Below are 20749 nucleotides of genomic sequence, written 5' to 3'. Positions count from 1 at the left end.
TCACTCTGGACCCTATCCCTACCCTACAGCATATCTACCTCTCCCTCCAGTTTAGTGTCATCTGCGAACTTGCTGAGGATGCAATTAATCCAATCATCCAGATCATTAGTAAAGATGTTGAACAAAACTAGTCCCATTCCAGAGGACATGCTTCCATGCTGATGATGTTTGTTAAAAAAAAAAAAAAAAATGCAGTAATTAAATTTGTGACTGAACTCCTTGGAGGAGAATTGTATGTCTCCTGCTCCATGGTTTTACCTGCTTTCTGCGATATATTTTGTGTTATGGTAGTCTCAGATGACGACCCAGAACATGTTGTTTGATTTAAGAGCACTTTCACTGCAGATTTGACAAAACACAAAGAGGGTACCAATGTGAGATTTCTAAAGATAGCTACAGTGCTCAACCCAAGGTTTAAGAATCTAAAGTGCCTTCCAGAATCTGAGAGGGACGAGGTATGGAGCATGCTTTCAGAAGTCTTAAAAGAGCAGCACTCTGATGCAGAAACTATAGAACCCAAACCACCAAAAAAGAAAATCAGCCTTCTGCTGGTGGCGTCTTACTCAGATGATGAAAATTAACAGGCGTCGGGCTGCACTGCTTTGGATCATTATCGAACAAAACCTGTCATCAGCATGGACACATGTCCTCTGGAATGGTGGTTGAAGCATGAAGGGACATATGAGTCTTTAGCACATGTGGCACATAAGTAGCTTGCGATGCCAGCTACAACAATGCCATGCAAACCCCTGTTCTCACTTTCAAGTGACATTGTAAACAAGAAGCGGGCAGTATTATCTCCTGCAAATGTAAACAAACTTGTTTGTCTGAACGATTGGCTGAACAAGAAGTAGGACTGAGTGGACTTGTAGGCTCTAAAGTTTTACAGTGTTTTATTTTTGAGTGCAGGTTTTTTTGGTACATAATTCTACATTTATAAATTCAACTTTCATGATAAAGAGGTTACGCTATAGTATTTGTATTAGGTGAATTGAAAAATACTGTTTCTTTTGGTTTTTACAGGGCAAATATTTGTAATAAAAATAATATAAAGTGAGAATTGTACACTTTGTATTTTGTTGTAATTGAAATCAATATATTTGGAAAAGTAGAAAACATCCAAAAATATTTAAATAAATGGTTTCTATTATTGTTTAACAGTGCTATTAATCACAATTAATTTTTTTTATCGCTTGACAGCCTTAGTTAATCAAGCTTCCCTGTTTTTCCGGAGTGTAAAAATACCAGTTAGACTGTTGGAAATGAGCATGTGCTTTGGGATTTTTTTTTTCTTTTTCTGAATAAAGATTTTGGAACAGACAAATGCAGAAAAATAATGGTGAAAGGGAGAGAGGTTATTCTCAGGGTTCAGGGTAAGAGGAGAATTGTGGGCATAGGAGGCAACTTATGTATGTAAAAAGCTTATTCTGTCTTTTACGTTCATTCACCTGCGCCAAGCCACACAAACTAAGAGTTACGTCAGTGATTCTCAAACTTTTGTACTGGTGACTCCTTTCATATAGCAAGCCTCCACCTTATAAATTAAAAACAATAAATGCTGGATGCAAAGCAGAGTCTGAGGTGGGGGCTGACAGCTGGCAACCCCCCAAGTAATAACCTCAGGACTCATTGAGGCGTCCTGATCCCCAGTTTGAGAACCCCCTGAGTTACGCCATACCATGATGGTGTGTGGAGACAGCTAAAACAAATGCAAAAGACATTTTCCATTTTTCTTCACTTGTTACTTTTTCAGAAACAGATCCTCAGTTGGGATTCTTGAATGCTATTAACTATATTCTAGTAAAGTCTGACGTTGCTGGGGGATTTTATGGACTGTGATCTTGTCTGGTGGGTTTAGTTCTTTTTCAGGTTTTTTTACTTCTGGTTCTTGACAGCTTTGCTTTAGTTTCCTGCGGCCATACTCTCACCTTGAAATGGATTAAGTATATTCATCTTGTTTCTCTGTGATTGGCAAAGGGGTGTTGCTGTAGCTCTGTGTGTAGTTTTTTTTTTTTTCTGATTCTGTCAGTCTTCTTTCCGTAATTCTAGTAATCACCTACTTCTGGCAGTTTTAGGTGAGTACAGTATGTAAAGCTAACTAATAATGAGAAGGAAGATCTCTTCATACAAGTGCTGTGTGTGTGGAGTGATATTGTAGACCACTTTAATAAGTTGTTTGTATTTTTAGAATGAAGTTGGACCTAACCTTATGTTAAATGACCTTAAGAGGTCAGTCCATGTCTAAAAAATGGGCAAATGTTGAGGTCACTACATATTTTAGGCTTTTGGTAGCTAATTTTATTATAGTGTGGTTGGAGGTACCCGGTCGTATTTGATTGGTTTTATTTCTAAAATTGCGTAAACATTTGGAATGTGGTGTTTATAATTGTTTTTAATGAGAGGCGGGCTTTGGTTTCTGGCCTTCAAGAAAAAGGTTTTTTGTTTGAGCAAAGATTTGGGTCACAGCCATTTTGCTTCTTCCTACTTCAATTGTGTACTGCAATTCCCTGCTTGGAAATAATAAGGCTGTTTTTATAGATGTTAAGGGACTGATTGTCATTACCATTTACCACTCAGGACTGTAAATGGGTTTTTAAGGAGGATGTAAAGTCCCTTCACACTACTGAACTTTGATTTTTGGATGAACCCGTTGAGCTGTTTTCAGTCTCAAAGCCTGAAAATCAAAGTTCAGGATGTATACCTTAACTTTGGTAATAGCAATCCTATCCCTTCAATATTTTTTGTCATCTGTAGACCCGAAGGAGATGTATTTCCACATCTGTGTCTGGATATCTGTACTTTGCAACTAGTTATACTTTCATTACCACAAGACTTATTTCTAGTACAGGGCCCTTTCTTTTGATCTATTGACCTTGCTGAGGGTTATTACCATGGTTTTAGTAGTTTGGCTGTGGCCTTTTGAGAACAGAGAATCTACGGACAACTCACTAATTAGTTCACCCTCGGGATCCAGGATACAGGCAAAGTGAATAGCTTTCCTACAGAAAAAAGGATTTGTGATAAACAAAGAAAAGTGTCCTGATCTCTGCTCAAAGGGTATAACATCTGAGGGTTATACTCAACTCAACCAAAGACAGTATCTTAATCTCGGAAGAGAGATAGAGGAAGATTGTAGGCATGATATATCTGCTAGCACCAACATGCTAGTATCATGACTGGAAAACCTACAATGGGTCCACTTTGACACTTCAGCTATTATTGCAGTAATTAATAATAATAATAATTAAAATAGTAGTAGTAGTAGTAATAGAAGCTCCAACCAAGATCGGAGCGCCATTGTGCTAGGCACTTACAGACACGTAGTAAGAGACGGTCCTTGCCACAAATATTTAAATATACCAGACAGACACATCATAGAGAGAAGAAGTGACTTTCTTAAGGTCTTCCAGCAGGTTAGTGATCGACCAAGGAATGGAATCTGTATTTTCTGAATCTCAGTCCAGTATCTTATCTAATGGCCCACACAGCCTCTCAAACTTGCAGACACTAGAGAGATTCTATCTCTTCCAAACTAAACATCCGAGTGAGTGTTCCAGACTCTGTAATTCGATCCCTACAGACTCAAATGGACTATCCTATGTCAGAACCAGAAAGGATCCTTGTCATAACTAATGCCAGTCTGCACAGGTCGGGAGCACATTTGAAATCCCAAATGCCACAGTATGTTTGGTTCCAGGCAGGAATAAAGAAGCAGCAATGATCCAGCTCACCTCATTGCATTTCTAAATGACAGTACACTACAAGCATTGTTCAAATCTTTACCAACAAGAACACACAATGACGTACCTGAATTAAAAGGTGGGAACAAGGACCATTGCTCATCACAGGAAGGCACACACACTGTTAATCTTCCAGAAAATCATGTCTGGTGTGCTCATGCTCTTCACATCAAAGAAAAGGCAAACATTGCATATTGATTCAATAGGGAAGATACATACCCTAGGAAATGGAGCCTGCATGCACAGGCATACAAGATAACTCAAAGATTCAAAATAGTTTCAGTGCATTATTTTGCCTTAAGAGCCAAGAGAAAAAAAATGAGTTCAGTTTTTGTAAGACCAAAAGTATACAGAAGTAGGGGGCAATATATGCTCTAAGTGGCCCCAGGTTTTTTGTACACCTATATGCTCATTTCACTCCTAGAAAAAAAAGAAAATAGCATCGAGGAATACTATTGGCTCCCATCTGGCTATGGAAGCTATGGTTTCAGACCTCACTTAGACGTGGATTTTGGTTCTACTGTCACTTCCACAAATTCTCAACCTTCTAAATCAGGAACCAGTTACCCATCTGATTCCTCATTTCTTATGTTTAACACTCTGAAAACATAGTAAATAATTAAGCTTTTTAACATCTTTAGTGATAGTTAAAGACACCCTGCTTTTGTCTCATAAGAAATACATTAATGCAGCCTATGGGGCAATTTGGACAAAATTTACATTTTGACTTTATGAATGATGCATCAGATTCTCCTCTACCAATATAAAACCTCTTCTTGAAGTTCTGCAGGATGGGCTATGAATACGACTCATGGCCAGCCCTCAGTTGACATGGTGAGGCATATGAGAGGTAGTCTATGGTAATACGGGGTTTGCCAACATAGGGCTTTATAGGTGGTAACCTTGAATCTGATCGAGAAGTGAATTGGTAGCCCTTTCAGGAATATATAATACTGCAAGGAATTCCAGGAGGACCTAATAAATTTGATTGTTCAATGTGATAACGTAGGAGAGTCATTGTAGAAAAAGATATGGAAGAACACATTGGAAAGTTTTTAAATTAAACTGCTTGTATTTACTGGTGGGTTCTGAACTATCTGTAACCTTGGGAGAAAGATTTAAGCATTGTTTTAGACAGCTCTGTGAAGAAGTCTACTCAGTACACAACAGTCAAAGTGAATGAAAAGTTTGGCTCTTTTAAAAAGGGGATAGAGGATAATACTCATTTACACAAGCAATGCTAAAGAATTCTATGGTATTATCAATTGTAATCCTTCACAGCATAAAGTTATTGCCATCAGAGTCTTTTATTTTATATTATGTATACAGTATATCTCAGACAAGACTAAAATATTTTCCTTGTGAGAATGTGCGGTACAACTGACCAAGCCGTGTAAAAGTTTGACAATTCCTAAAGCATCAAATATAGGTTACTATCAGGTACGGGTTTTGGACTACATGGATGAGTGGTCTATTCCTTGATGAGGAGTCTTTTGTTCTTATCTCTGCTGTCTGGAATGGTATATGGTGAACATAGCAGAATGAAGATGTCTGCCTTGTTCGTTCTGCAAGGTACACCTATACCAATCCAGGTGAGTTTTCCCCATAAAAATACTCAGAGAATTCAGGAGCCATAAGTTTCTTTGGTTTTTAAAACTAGTTCTCATTTTTTTTCTTTCTTATTTTACTACTGGAGAGGTTTGTTCAACTAAGGAAGCAGGAAAAAGCTCTTGGTTTTCCTTTTAGAATATCAGTGTGTTCTTTATCTCTGCTTTCTGTTTTTGTATTGCATAAACCTATAGTTTGGGGAGAACTTAAATGTATGGGTAAGGTCCTCCTTTGATTTCTCCCATTTTATTGTGATACCTGTTAATATTTCATCACATGAGGATCCATTTTTTTATTGCCAGTGAGCAAAATGGGTGTTTATGCTTTTCGTGTACACCAGTCAGCTCGTACTGACTCGTCTGCCTTCACTATTTATCAAACAGATGTGCCAGTGAGATGTCAGAAATGTTTGTGCCAGCTTGTTTTTGTTTTCTCTTGAAGTCCCGTACTGTTCTGCTACCAAACATTTGTGTTGTGACATTTACCTTTTGTAACTTAGATTTTTAGCCTCCCCATAACATAAAGAATACAAGAAATATTAAAAGAAATATAGTAGGAATAGATAAAATATACCACATATGATACAGTTTGATAAACTCATAGACTTTAAAGTCAGAGGGGATCATTGTGATCATCTAATCTGACCTCATTCACATTGCAGGCCACAGAACCTCACCCATCCACCCCTGAAATAGACCCCTAAGCTCTGGCTGAAATAAAGAAGTCTTCAAATCATGGTTTAAAGACTTCAGATTAGAGAATTCACCATTTACACTAGTTCAAACTGCAGGTGACCTGTGCTCCATGCTGCAGAGTAGAGGTGGGCAAACTACGGCCCACGGGACCATCCTGCCTGGCCTTTCAGCTCCCAGCCGGGGAGGCTAGCCCCCAACTCCTCCCCTGCTGTCCTCCCTCCTCCGCAGCCTCACCTTGCCGCCAGCGCTCTGGCCTGCCACTCCTGCCGGGCAGCGTGCAAGTTAGCAATTTCCCCTTGTTTTTCTACTATGAGACAGGGAGAAAAGATCTTGATCTACCCTCTCTAGAGGCTTGCTGTATAGACAAGCCTGAGACCTTTCATGATTTTTGTATACTTTTATCATGTCCCCTCTTAATCATCTCATTTTTAAGGTAAACAATCCTAATCTTTTTCTATTGCTTCATGTGATCTTTTCCATGACCCTACTCATTCTTGTTGTCTTTCTCTGAACTTCCTCTAATTCTGCCATATCCATTTCGAGTGCACACAGTATTCCACATGAGGGTGACCCATGTAATGACATCATAATATTTTCTGTATTATTCTCCAACCGTTCATTATGCACCCTACCATTTGTTTGCTTTTTTGACAGCAGCTGCACATTGATCTTGATTGAGCTGTTCAGTGAAACCCAGATTTTTTTTTTCCTGAATTGATCCTCTTAATTTAGAATCCAGTAAGGCAGTGGTTCCCAAACTTATTCCGCCACTTGTGCAGGGAAAGCCCCTGGCGGGCCGGGCCGGTTTGTTTACCTGCCGTGTCTGCAGGTTCGGCCGATCGCAGCTCCGAAACAGCGACCCGCGGCCGCTGGGAGCCGCGATAGGCCGAACCTGCGGACACGGCAGGTAAACGAACTGGCCCGGCCCGCCAAGGGCTTTCTCCGCATAAGCGGCGGAACAAGTTTGGGAACAACTGCAGTAAGGTATATCAGTAGTTCAAATTTTTCCCTCCAATGTGCTCTGCTTTGCATTTAACATTGAATCTTATCTCCCGTTGTGTTGCCCATTCACCTAGCTTGGTTAGGTGTCTCTGAAGTTTCTCAGTCTTCTCAAAACTTCACTAACGTAAATAATTATCATCTGCAAATTTTTGCACAATTTTTATCTGTTAGAGCGGGCTGGAAGAAGACAATGCCATTTCTCAAAACATTTTGAGGTTTTGAAATGAAAATACAAGAGAGCAAGAGAGAGCACACACAGAAAATGCACTCTTTCTGTAATTTGAGGGATAAGGCTGCCTGATTCAGAGTAGGGACTTGAACTTGGGTCTCCCAAATACCAGGCCAGTACCAAAGCCACAAGGCTAGAAAGAGAGAGTCTCTCTCATGCCCTCACACTTGCTCTCCCTCTGGTCAGAGTCCATCCTAGACCCAAGAATCCTTCCTGACATAATTGCTGCTGAAACTGGTGTTTTTGTGAAACATTTTGGTTTCAACAAAATGAAATTTTTCAATGGAAAAATGTTTCGTCAAAAATATTTTGACCAGCTCTAATAAATATAGTAAACAATATTCGTATTGTGTTTTTTGTCGTCTTTTCTCTTTCTAATATAGGGTTCATGCTATGTTGTATTGTTTTAGCTTCTGTCACTTTTCAACTTCCACAAAGGAGAGATTGTAGCATAAATATTCGTAGATTTTAAGTCTAGAAAGGACCATTAGATTAATCTGGCATCCTGTATAACATAAGCCATAGAACTCACCAAGTTATCTCTGTAATGAGCCCAATAACTTGCGGTTAACTAAAGTCTTAAGGCATCCAGTCTTGATTTGAAGACATAAGAGATGGAGAATCCATCACTTCCCGTGTTCACTTGGTCCAATAGTTAATCACTCTCATTTGTTAAAGCATTTGTACTTTATTTCTAAATTGAGTTTGTCTGGCTTTAACTTCCTGTAGTTGGTTCTTGTTATCCCTTTTTCTGGTAGGTTAAAGAGCCCTTTAAGTAACTGGTTCTTTCTCCCAATGTAGGTACTTGTACACCAGGGATGGGCAAACTTTTTGGCCCTAGGGCCATATCAGAGTTGCGCAACTATATGGAGGGCCAGGTAGGGAAGCCTGGTCCCCGCCCTCATCTGCTCCCTCCCACTTCCCACCCCCTGACTTCCCCCCCTCAGAACCCCAGACCCATCCAACCCCCCTGCTCCTTGATTCCTGACTGTGCCCTCCCAGGACCCCCTGCCCCTAATGGCCCCCCAGAACCCCACTCCCTATCCAACCTTCCCTACTCCCTGTCCACTGACTGCCCCACCCCCTATCCACACCCCCGTCCCCTGACAGGCCCCCGGGGCCTCCCATGTCTATCCAACCCCCCTGCTCCCCATCCCCTGACCGACCGCCCCCGAGCCTCCGCCCCATCCAGCTGCTCCCTGTCCCCTGACTGCCCCCAGGCACTCCCTACCCCTTATCCAACTCCCCTACTCCCTGCCCCCTTACCGTGCTGCTCAGAGCCGCAGGAGCTCGCAGCCGCACCACCCAGCTGGAGCCAGCCACACAGGAGCAGCAGGCCAGAGCACTGGTGGCACAGTGCACTGAAGCTGCGGGGGAGGGACCGGGGGCTAGCCTCCCTGGCCAGGAGCTCAAGGGCTGGGCAGGACGGTCCCACGGGCCGTAGTTTGACCATCTCTGTTATACGTCATAATCAAGTCATTTATTTATCTTCTTTTTGATAAACTAAATAGATTGAGTTCCTTCAGTCTCTCACTGTAAAGACATTTTTTCCAGCCCTTGAGTCTTTTTATGGCTTTTCTCTGCACCTTCTCTAATTTTTCAACATCCTTTTTAAAATGTGGACAACAAAACTGAATGCAGTGTTTCAGTATTGGTCTTGTCAAAGCTGTATACAGGCGGTAAAATCACCTCCATACTTCTACTTATTACTCCCCTGTTTATACATCCAAGGATCACATTAGTCCTTTTTACCACAGTCTCTCACTGGGAGCTCATTGTCAATTGATTGTTCACTATGACCCCTAAATCCTTTTCAGAGTCACTACTTTCCAGGATAGTTCCTCATTCTGTAGGTATGACCTACATTCCTTGTGTCACAGATATGGTTGAGCTCTCCTCTCTTGGACACTCACCAGACTGTTGTGAGGGGATCCAAACCCTGAATCTCCATGTGTCTTATGCCTACAGAGTTTGACCAGTGTCCAGACGCTCCCCCTGGCTTGAGGTCTCTAGAACTCACTCTAACTCCTCCTTCTGAGATCTGAGACCTCATGGTCCAACTGCCTCCCCTCTCAGATTCCCCCATAATTTATGTACACCCCTTCCCAGAACTCCACCTTGTGAGCTCTCAAAGTTCACAAGTTAATTTTTCAGTGGCACACGATAGTGAAAGCAAACAGGCACGCAGACATCCTTTGCACAGAAGTCTAAAACACCGTTACCCTTTACTTGAGAAAAAGCACAGGAGAATATAGATCATTTAGAAAACATCAAACACTGTGAATCCAATGCACTTCACTCTAGTTCACACTTCCTTTGGGAATCCTTGGGAGACCCTGTGTGTTCAGGTAGGCAGGGTTCCCCCATGCTTCATCCAGTTCGTACAGAAGACAGGTTGAGCTGGTGAAAATGGTTTAAGACCCCCCGAGTAGAGCAGCTCATGCTGTCTTATAAAGATCCAGTCCCCCTGTCAGGTGACTTTTTTGCCAGACCATCTCCCCCTAACAAACCGGTTCTCTTGGGTGGGAGCCAGCCTATCCTCTAAGATGTTTGTATATGGTTGGAGGACCATCCCCAAGTTAATAACCCTCTTTTGTCAGCCCTGTATCACTACTCCTTGGAATTTCAGTACAAGGTAAAAGGACAGCAGAGAAGGCACAGGACTGCTCATTCTAAATGGAGTTTGCACCTTGTTAAAGTACATATAGAGAGTTCATAATCTCATGCAGAATTCCTAATTTGTGCAGACAGATCCCCCAAATCGTCACAGTAGGACTTTGCATTTGGCTGTTTTAAAATGCATTTTGTTTGTATGGGCCCAGTTTACCAAGCAATGCAGATAGCTCTGTATGACAGCTCTGTTGTCATTGTTCACCACTCTGCCAATATTTGTGTCACCCTCTAATTTTCTCAGCAGTGAGTTTATATTTACTTATGGATCATTGCAAAAATGTTGAATAATGATGGGCCGAGAACCAATCCCTGCAGAATCCCACATGAACCCCCTAGTTAATGATGTTTTCCCCATTAACTAATTTTTAGATCTGTCACCTACCCTGTCCTTAATACATTTAACTGTGCTTTATTGATACTGCATAGTACCACATGATATTCTAATTAAAAGATTACCACTAAGTCAGATGCCTTGTAAAAGTCTTTTACAACTATGAACTTATATTTATCAACCAAGCTTGTAACCTCCTCAAAGAATGAAATCAGGTTTGTTTGCCAAGACCTATTTTCGATAAAACCATATTGACAGGCATTACTTATGTTCTAATTTAATTCTTTATTGATGGAAAAGCTGACATGAGCTTCAGTTATTTTACCAAGGATTGATATCGGGCTAACCAACCTGTAAGTACCTGCTTTTAAATACTGGCATTACATTAGCACTCTTCCAGTCTTTTGGGATTTCCTCAGTATTCCAAGTTTTATTAAAAATCAGTGGACCAGAGATCTCCTCCATCATGTCTATTAGGACTCATAGGGCTTTTCTTTTCACTACCGGGGTAAGTCAATGTAAGTTACGCTACTCTAGCAACGTGAATAATGTAGCTGGAGTCAACATAGCTTAGGTCAAATTATCACAGTGTCTTCACTGGTACTTGCATGCCGCCCCTTAAGCTTTTAGTCATGGGACAGAACCCAGCATGATGCCAAATAAGAAATTTTACCTGGAATTTCTTTCCCATTTCTTAGGACATGGCTAGTTTATCACAGAAATATATTGTTAATTATTCATATTACAGTAATGCTTAGAGGCCTCAAACAAAATTAGGGCCTGACTGTACTAGGGACTGTGTGGACACATAATAAGACACAGTCCTTGCCCCTAGGAGTTTACAGTCTTAAATAGACGAGACAGACAAAAGATAGGGGAGGAGGCCCAGAAAGCTGAAGTGATTTGCCCACAGTTGTACAGCAGAGCTAAGGATAGAACTTAGATCTCCTAAGCCCTAGTCTGGTGCCCTATTCACTCAACCATGCTGCCTCTCACTGTTGCTAGAAATAGTAGTTTGCTGTTCAGAGATTTGTTTCCTGCTATTTGAATATCTTTTTTTTTTCTTTTTGTAGATTTAGGCTGTGGAAAGATATTTTTCCTCTTTTTTTTATGTTCTAGTATTGTCCAAAATTTCTGTAATGAAGACATCCAGGCAATCAAGGTGGTCCAAAAAAATCTGTCATTGAAAAACCCATCTGTTTGAATGACATAAGTGACAAAGGGGGAGATAATCTATCATTCTGGTTTGGAGTCTGAATCAGACACTGTTTCCAGTTATGAAGATACGGCTCATTCATTTTTTGATTATCATATTGAGCATATATATTACCTCATATATATGATCAAGTAATATTGATATAATGCATCTACATATCTACAGTATATGTTTCTGTATGTCTGCAGTTTTTCATTGATGTAAGATGGTGGTACTGTAAAGTAATTTTGCCCTGGACTGTTATCTGAAAACCAGTCTCTTTTGTAAGGATTCTTAATCCTTAAATTTCAGAAAACAAAAAATTCCACTGTGCTTTAAAAAAAGTATGACTTTATTAAAGACTAAATGTGTTCTCAGTATTAAAACAGATAAGACAGTGAAATTTGCTCTTGATATTATAAGGCTACTAACTAAAAAAATGCCTACAGTTGAACACTGACTGCAGTGTTCAAAGTGTAATTCTGACTGATGATAAATGCAAAACATCAGTATGTACGTGATAGCCTTTTCTGAAGTACATTAGCTAAAGCTGAGAGCAGATAAATGCATCAATTTGGTAAATGCAAAACTTGTTCAGTTACATAAGAGAGAAACATTATATTACACTGAAAGGGATACTGATATCCTGAATATTTGAAATATGAGATAGGAAATGAAACAGTTTTTCACCTCATGAGTATGCTACCTTGTGTTCTGTGTTCACTGATTTTGCAGTAAGTCATTGCAAAATTTTTGGTCTGTCTAATTTTTTTTCCAAACAGTTTTCAACTTATTTTTCCCTGGTCAAATTATAATTAATGTTCTGTGTTTTACTCTCCCTTCTTTATCCCTTTTTCTTTTACTTAGTTGATTTCTGAATGTTTCCCTTTATTCCTGTGATCTTTTCTTCATAGCGGCACTGTCTCGGTGAAGCTTTGCATAAATCTATCAGCAATGTAAGTGAGCTACACTTACAACTTGTACACAAGGGCATGCTTGCACTTCTAAACTTGCATACTTTACAATGTTGCTTTAAACTGTGAAGTAAAATACATGATGATATTAGAGACAAGGATATGTATGCATCTGGTTAATAAAAGCTTCTGTGCTGCATCCATTCATCTGTATAAGTGCTCATATCATCTGACATCAAACACTACATAATATCTGCAGCATTTTTTATTATGTTCAAGCAATCTTGCAGGCAATATATTTGCACATTATGAAGCTTTCTACAAAGCATGAAATTAATAATGCTATATTATAGTTTGCTGCTTGTAATACAAATCTTAATTGCAGTTTGATTACTAAATTTTCTTCTACTATTTATAATATCTGTCAACTTTTTTAATCTCTTGAAAGACCTAGTTGACAAGATTGCAAGTTCAAAGTACTCTGTATATCTTTGTGTTCAAGGAGTTATCTGTGTCTTGTCTTGCATCCTCAGTGTAGGGAAAAACCAAATGGGAAGCTAGGAGACTTTGTTACTGTAAAGATGTGCAAAGAGGGAGACTCTTACTTTCATAAATGTGCTTTTAGCATATATAAATACATGGTGAATCATTCAAAATATTTTTTAAATGTATGTATGTATGTATGCTTAAAACCCCTTTAATGAAATATGCTATTGTTTCTTTTGATATTTGTGGCAATTTAAACAAAATAAGAAAACTTCACATATACTGTATAGAAAACCTATATTTTTACTAGTTTCCCACATGTGAATTGTTTGTTGTTATGTAGAAAGAAGAAAAGAATGGATATTTCAGAATTATCAGACTAATTCACAGCAGTGGAACAATTGCTGTCACCAGAGGGTGGTATTGTAAATTACAATAATTTACATCTATAATGTCGATACGTATGTGAACAGGTTTTGATAGTGACTGATCGAGCAGTCCTTTATTAATAACACCTATAGTTAAAGCCACACGTTTTGCAAAAATGTGGTGTTTTGTATAATAGATAATACTATTATATTTCACCAGAGGTAAATACTTTTCAAAGCTTTACAGAATCATGTGATTTGCAGAAAGTGCACATTTAACTGAACTCCATAGGTTGGGATCACAATTTATAATATCACCAATGTAGTACAAGGTAGGAAGTTGCTCAGGAAAGAGCTTGCAGATTTCAGCAGTGCATGGATATCCTAGAACCTGAAGATAAGTAGAGTATTATAGGCAGAGCTGGTAGCTAAGCCTATAATTAAGGTTGCCTAATACTTTCCATAATATAAAACCCTGTTTTCAGCTGTTTATCATTTTGCCAAACTTTAACTGATTAGGCTGAAATTTTTGATACCAGCTGTCTGCCTGAGGTTAAATTTTTTTATTTTCAAAATGAGCTAAAATGCGTCAGCCATTTCCAAGAATGAGATCAGGGGAACATGCATTGTTTTGTCCATGGTAAAAAAAATAAAATTAAATTAAAAAATTTAAAAAAATGCTGCACCCTGTTAATTGGGAAGCTCTAGTGCTTCCATGCTTTGGAGTAGGAACTTGAAATTCATCAGGGGTGTCACGCTGGTGTCAGAGATGGGCTTTTTGCCATCTCCACAAGTATTTGCCCAAATGTGGCCAAGATGAACAACTCTGAAAATCTCCTTTCAAACACACTCAGTAGAAACTTGTTAGAGTCTGGCAGCTAAATTTGCTGAAGCTTCTATCTTCACTGCATAGACTGAGCATAATTTCCTGACAGTAGTTCCTCCCCGCAGCTGGAGACTGCAGTGGCACTGTGCACCAGAACTAAGAACAGGGAGACTTTCTCTCTTGTGCTGTCAGTGCTCCTGCTGCTGACCAGAGGAGGAGAAGGAAAAAACAGTATGACTGGAATGCAGGGAGTTAAGAGTAGAGGGAGGGGCAGAGGGAAAACAGCGTAAGAGCTGTTAGGGGAGCTGTGGATAAGAACAGAAGGGAAGGGGGCAGGGGCCAGGGGGTGAATTATTGTGGTAGGGAAGCAGAGGGGAAGGGGAAGTTAGACCCAAGGGTGGTGGGCAAGAGCAGAAGGGTAGAACAGTAGGTAGGGTGGAGGGGACTAGATAGGTGCAGAGCGGGAGCAGGAACTGAGGAGTAGGTGTGGCATGAATAGACATAGAGAGGAGAAGGAGAACAGGGGCCAAGGGTGGGTGTGGAGTGGACAGGAGCTGAGATAGAGGGTGGATAGGAATGGGGGGAAGGATAGGAAGGCAGCAGCTAGGGTGGGGTGGGGTGGATATGAGTGAGGGGGAGGGCAGGAGCCAGGTTGGGGTACATAGTGGATGAAAAGAGCAGAAGGAGGAGACAATAGCCAGTGTTGGAGAAGAGCGGAGTGGAGGGGGAGGCGACAGGAGCCAGGGTGGGGTGGATAGGAGCAGAGTGGGAAGGGGATGAGACAATAACTGGGGTTGGGGTGGATAGAAATGGGGGCTAGGGAACAAGAGAGGTGGCAGAGGGGGGACTGGGCAGAAGGGTTTATAATCACTGAAGCACAGTCTCCTCTAGAACCTCAAACTTAACCCAGAATTCTCAAGTCTCAGCATTCCTCTACTGTCAGCAAATATCTGTGAAACCCATGGGCAAAATGTGTCTCATTACCCCCTTGTGCTTTGTTAAAATAAAGGATAACAGTTTACTACTGCTACCAGTTATTCTATAGCTAAAGTGGTAGACATCTGTGCTGTGCATCTAAAGATTTCAATCCTACTTATGACCTGTGTATGGGTCAGTATGGTTCCACATGATGGAATCTGTTTTTTCCAGTTTGCTTTTTTCCCCTGTCAGAATCTAGGGAATTGCATCTAAAACCCTATATTAGAAGAGTTAGAAGTCAAGCGTTCAAAAGTTAGGAAATGCGTGTGCAACCTTAATTTGGCCACTTTGTATGTATACATTATGATACAGTCTTTAATTACATGATAACATACTACTTCCACAGAACCCCTGCCTGCCTCATTCCATGCACAGGATGAATCATACTCTGAAGACGAGTTAGGGTTGTGTAGTGGATGAGGCTGTTGTCAGTAGGACCCCTGCTTCATTTGTTGCAGAAGTTGAGTAGTGAATGCTGGGTAGAATTGCAGGAAGAGAAAGAATGGTCTCATGGTTAAGGCAGCTGAATGCTGCTTTGGAGAATTGTTTCTTCACCTACCTCTGCCACAGAGTTCCTATGTGATGCTTGAAATGTCACTTAATCCAAACTTCCTCTCTGAGTAGTATCCTTACGGGTGCTCCACTGTAGGTGCACTAGCGCCCCCTGTGCCTTTGATCAGAGATTTCTCATAGCAGTTTCCATTCAGCCCTCACATGCCTGTTAGTCAGTCTTGTGCCCCATGCCGTTGCACAGCACTGCCTGGGCAAACCACGCTCAGTTCCTTCTTAACTGCCTTGGCCTGGGATGGAGCTCTGGCAGTTATCCCATTAAGATTTCCTCAGCTGTATTCTCTTCTTATTAACAATGAGTCACAGTGTTAGTTTTAGTTCCAAAGTTAGTAAATAGTACTAATATAGTTTCTTTTCTTTAAGAGAGAAAATAATTTTTATTGTATTTGGATAGGTACTGGTTAGTTGTTACTGGGAGGTTACATCCGGTTCTCCTGGCTTCAAACATCTGTCATGTTGGGAGGTGATCCTGGTTAGCGATGGGCATTCCCACTGCTCCGTTGCCTCAGAGAATCGCAAAAGTGCAACTTTGGCACTGAAACCAAGATCCAGAAAAAAACAGAAATAAAGCTTTGTCTCCTCATGGTGGAGAGCTCTGTATTTGGCTTGTCCATACTTTTCTCTAAACTGGACTTGACTCTGAAGCCCCTTCCGCCTTAGAGGGAACTGCTTGTTAGTCACCAAGAATGAAGCATCAGTAGGGACACAGTGCAGTAACTGTGGTTCTTTGAGATGTGTATCCTTCCCTTTGAAGTTCTCTGCTTTGGAGCTTCACCGTAGAGAAGGAACTGAGGGCAGTTTGCTCACACAGTGCTATGTAGCAATGCCACAGGGTCAGAGACTGACTAACACACATGTGCAAGCCAAATGTACACTGCTGTGAGAAATCTCAAGTCAAAGGCACAGGGGATGCTAGCACACTTAGAGTGCAGCACCCATCGGGGGACACATCTCGAAGAACCACAATAATTGCACAGGGTGAGTAATCCTTTCTTTTCACAGGTGACCACTAATTGTGTGTTCCTTCTTTTCTGAGTGCCCAACTTAAGCACTTGGGGTAGACTACTCACAACTGCAAGTGAAGTCAATGGGAACTGTACGTTGAACGTATAAAGTGCTATATAATAAGGACTCTGAGAAAATTGTGTTTTCATACACTGAGATGAAATTATGGAATTAGCCCAGCCCCACAATTTTTCCCACAAGAGGGATGCTGAAGTGGGCATCCGTGTGTGCCATTCTTATGTTTGGTGCATCTTTTGGGTCCCCGTCTTCCCGCAAACTGCTGCTCCAACAGCGGGGTAGCCAATGGGCATGCATTGTCCCTCAGGACCTCTCCCCCATTGGCTACACTTGTCCCCCGAGGCACCATCCTTGCTGCATATTAACAAGCCCAGGACAGGAGAGTGGAATGGTTGCATGGAGATGGTTTCCAAATTGCTCAGTAAAAAGAAGCTGCTGCTCCCTGGTCCTGTCCACTCCCCCGACACTGGTCTGACCCATGCTCACCTGCGCACTACCCCAGGGAGCAGCTGAGCTCCAGCTGACCCACCTGCCAGACTCAGCCACCCCCTTTGCGACCTCAGGGAACAGATACTGGGCAGAGGGGGATACCTGGACACAGGTAAAGGAGGGCGGGCGGGGGGGAGCTGGGAAGATGAGACAGGTGGAGGGGGAGCAGCTGAATGGGAGGGGCTAAGTTGAGAGCCTGTGGGTGGGAAGGAGGTTTGCGGGGCCAGAGTTGGAACCAGGGACTGGGGTGGCAGGATAAGTGGAGGAGGGAGCTGGGTGTGAGGGACTGGGAAGGACAACAGTTTGAGGGGGGGTATGTCTACGAACGTCAGAGTGCAAGACGAGCATATGGATGCTCGCTTCTGCCTTCCCGCTGCTGGAAAAATGGCTGTAGTTCTGGAGGGATCAGCAGCCAGTTTTCTGAGAGGCACAATAGCCAGCACCGCAGCTTAGAACAGAAGCACCGGCAACCTCAGTAGAGAGGCAAAAACACGTGTTCCAAGTGGCATTGGCATGCTGGCTACTGTGCCTTGCATAAAACTGACTGCTGAGTGCCCCCTGAACTGCTGTAATTTTCCAACAGTGAGGAGGTGGAATTGGGCGTCTGTGCACCCTGGTTTCCTGCTGTTGGAAAAATTGCAGCCGTTTTTGTGGGAACTTGGCATCTGGTTTTATGCAAAGGAATGCAACAGTGATCTTTCACAGACTGCATTCTGTGTGTATCCTAGGAATATCACTGCTTTACCCATGATGCTGCTGTGATTTTTTTTTTCCTTTTCAAATCTTCAGTTTTCTCAGGGTCCTCTATATAATGCTAAGTATTCTGAAAAATCTGGTCCTAGGAATCTCATATTGGGCACCCAAAACTAATGGACGCTTTTTACCTTAATTTCTCTGTGCCTTGGTTCCTCAAATGTACAATGGGGATAGTAATATCACCTTGACTCCCAGGAGTGTTGGGAAAATAACTTCATAAATATGTGTGAAGCACTGAGGTACTGTAGTGATGTGTGTCATAGAAAAGACCAAGGGGAAATTAATTTTTTTTTATTCAGAGCAGGGTTTGAATAGTGTATAGTGACGAAGGCATGAGGTTGCACACTGAACAATGAGGGTGAAACAAAATATTGAACAGCTGCTCATTCAGTGAGCACTGTCCATCCTGTTCACAGAAGGCGGCCGGGGTCCTGTGGAAAAAATAGTATGTGATTATGTAATTTAAAGACTGTATCATAATGCATACTCACGGAGGGCTGAATTAATGTTGTACAGGCAACCTTAATTCAGGTATTCTCTAACTTTTAATTCCTTCAACCTTAATGTTTTTTTAACAAAGGTTTTATATAGGTGTACGTTTTATATTTAGGCCAATAGGAGCTGTTAGGGTTCTCAAAACTTTGAAAATTGGGCAATTTAGGTGTCTAAATTTAGGTTTCTATTTTTTAAAATCTTGTTCTAAATCAAAAGGAGATAGCAAAGGAAGATTGAGAGAAAAGAAAGTTAAAAAGAACTCTGATACCTACTTAGAACTCAGAATGGAACAAGTAATTTATATTTTACCTACTACTTTGCATTGCACATATAATACCTTGCTTCTTAAAATTATGGTAAAGGAAATGAAAATGATCCATTTTGCATTGCTTTGCTGATGTACACTGTTTAAAACATATTTTTCATGCTAATTATATGCTCTGACATTAAGAAATTCTGCTAATTCATTTACTTCATACAGGAAGTAAAGTAAATAAAAATTAGTGTACACAATAAAAGTTTTTCATGTATAGTTTAGATTACAAAATTTAGTATGATCTTTCAGCTATAGCTAAATCTCCTTTAAAATGTTACTGTCAAAGCATACTTAACAGGATAGTGTGTGTTTGTATGTATATATATAATCAATGAATTTTAAAGTCAACCAGTCACGGTCATTTCACTCAAATTTAATTTGCTTGTTTTATTTAAGTGCTAATTTTACTTTAAATGTAGCTTCTTCCCTTACAAATCTGCTTTAGTTTTGTACTTGTGATAGAATAATTTCAGCAATAATATAAATGTTGCGAATTTCACACAGTTATCCTTCGCATGCTACTCTTAATTTTATTTTATGCTGTAACCTTTAATTCATTGCAGAATAGCACAGAGTATATTGCTATGACTTTATCATTTATTTCATAATTAATCTTGGCATGTGCACAATTAAATGACACTATCAGTTTTTTCATCAGTTTTATATAATACCCTCTGAGGCTAAGAAATATTTTTTTCTATACTAATTTAAATACTTTGCCATTTGGCAATTGTATTTTTTCCTCCTGTGTGATCAATGGAGCAAAATTCATTTTTGTAACAAACTTTCAGTTTATTCTTGTTCCCCAAGCTGGCAGGTGCTCAGGGTGCCTTGTCAGCAACCATTCTGTCCAATTAAGGAGTTGTGTTGTTTGGATCCAAATGGAATCCCGTCAGTCCAGTCTCCTTTGTCTGGTAGGATGATGGCTAAGCCATTGGACATTAAGATTGGGGTATAAATTTACAGTTGAGATAAAGGATCATGGAGCTACAGGAAATCCTATTATACTCAGATATGTCTGTTTGTTCACTAACATCATTTTTCTGGAAACTTGTTGACATAAACAAATATACATTTGTTAGTTTAATTGCTGTGGTGTTAGTTAAGAGACAGCAGAAGAACCACAAAACATTTTAATTTTATAGAACAAAAGAAGTGAGATAGTTTAACTTAGTTGTGGTAGAGGTGCTACATTTTTAAAAACTGACAATTGCCTATAGTTTAGGACCATAGAAATTAGAGATGGAAAAGATTTACTTTTCTAGGTCTTCTAATCCTTTTTCTTTTTTTTGCCAGTCAGGATTTTTCCTACATAACTTTGACGAACATCTCCACAGAATTTAGTAATTTTAATATTTCCAGTGTTGGACCTCAGACCTTGATAGTGTCATTTTAATGTTTTCTTTGTTAAAGATCTGGAAGAGCATTTTTACAACACGTAATTATTAAATATCAAATACCTTATAACTAGTGGTGTTTTAAGGATGAATCTTAAAGTGAGAGCCCTCACAAAATCTTTTTATTCTAATTCTTGTACTTCTGAGGTAAACTGTATAACAGAATTCACTAGTTATAAGTTACTGTTTCTCTCTTGTGTTTTATGTTCTGGATAGTTCCATGATATTTGGTTAAAATCAGTAGATACGTTATCTGAATTTCAGATTAAGAAATGTGATGTTGTTCAGAAGTATGTTCTAGAAATTTCGTATCTAAAGTTCATATCAAATATTTACTTCTTGAAAGCATTTTTTCCTGATTTGGCATTTGTATTTATGATTTACTGATGATTGCTATTCTGTGGATTAGATCTCCTTGCTGAAACAGAACCTGGAGATGCAGCTTTCCCAGTCTCAGAGCTCCTTGCAACAGCTACAGACCCAGTTTAGTCAGGAGCGACAAAGGCTTACCCAGGAGCTGGAGGAACTGGAAGAAGAGCATCAGCAAAGGCATGAATCCCTGAAGGAAGCACATATCCTTGCATTTCAAAACATGGAACAAACAAAAGAACAAGAACAAAAGGCATGTTCATCTGGATATTTCAGACAAGTGTATAGG

General features: G+C 40.4%; 1 protein-coding gene across 9 annotated transcripts in view; it reads left to right on the top strand.

Moving 5' to 3' along the window:
• FAM184A (family with sequence similarity 184 member A) overlaps positions 1–20749 on the top strand; it is a 167950-nt gene that overhangs the window by 107149 nt on the left and 40052 nt on the right. For 6 of the 9 annotated variants that reach the window (XR_013635563.1, XM_078852182.1, XM_078852179.1 and 3 more), the window contains exons 10-11: positions 12388–12429; positions 20501–20713. Coding sequence is in view for 8 of the 9 variants with exons in the window: in XM_078852182.1 (XP_078708308.1) it covers positions 12388–12429; positions 20501–20713 (255 nt within the window). In the remaining variant the exon portion in view is untranslated. The remainder of the gene's footprint in view (positions 1–12387; positions 12430–20500; positions 20714–20749) is intronic. The other 3 variants (XM_078852183.1, XM_073337169.2, XM_078852181.1) reach the window with 1 other exon arrangement.

Source organism: Lepidochelys kempii, chromosome 3 (genome assembly GCF_965140285.1).
Source record: "Lepidochelys kempii isolate rLepKem1 chromosome 3, rLepKem1.hap1, whole genome shotgun sequence".
NCBI lineage: Eukaryota > Metazoa > Chordata > Testudines > Cheloniidae > Lepidochelys > Lepidochelys kempii.
The sequence above is the reverse complement of the archived record's forward strand: the minus strand, read 5'-3'. Positions and strand labels throughout refer to the sequence as shown.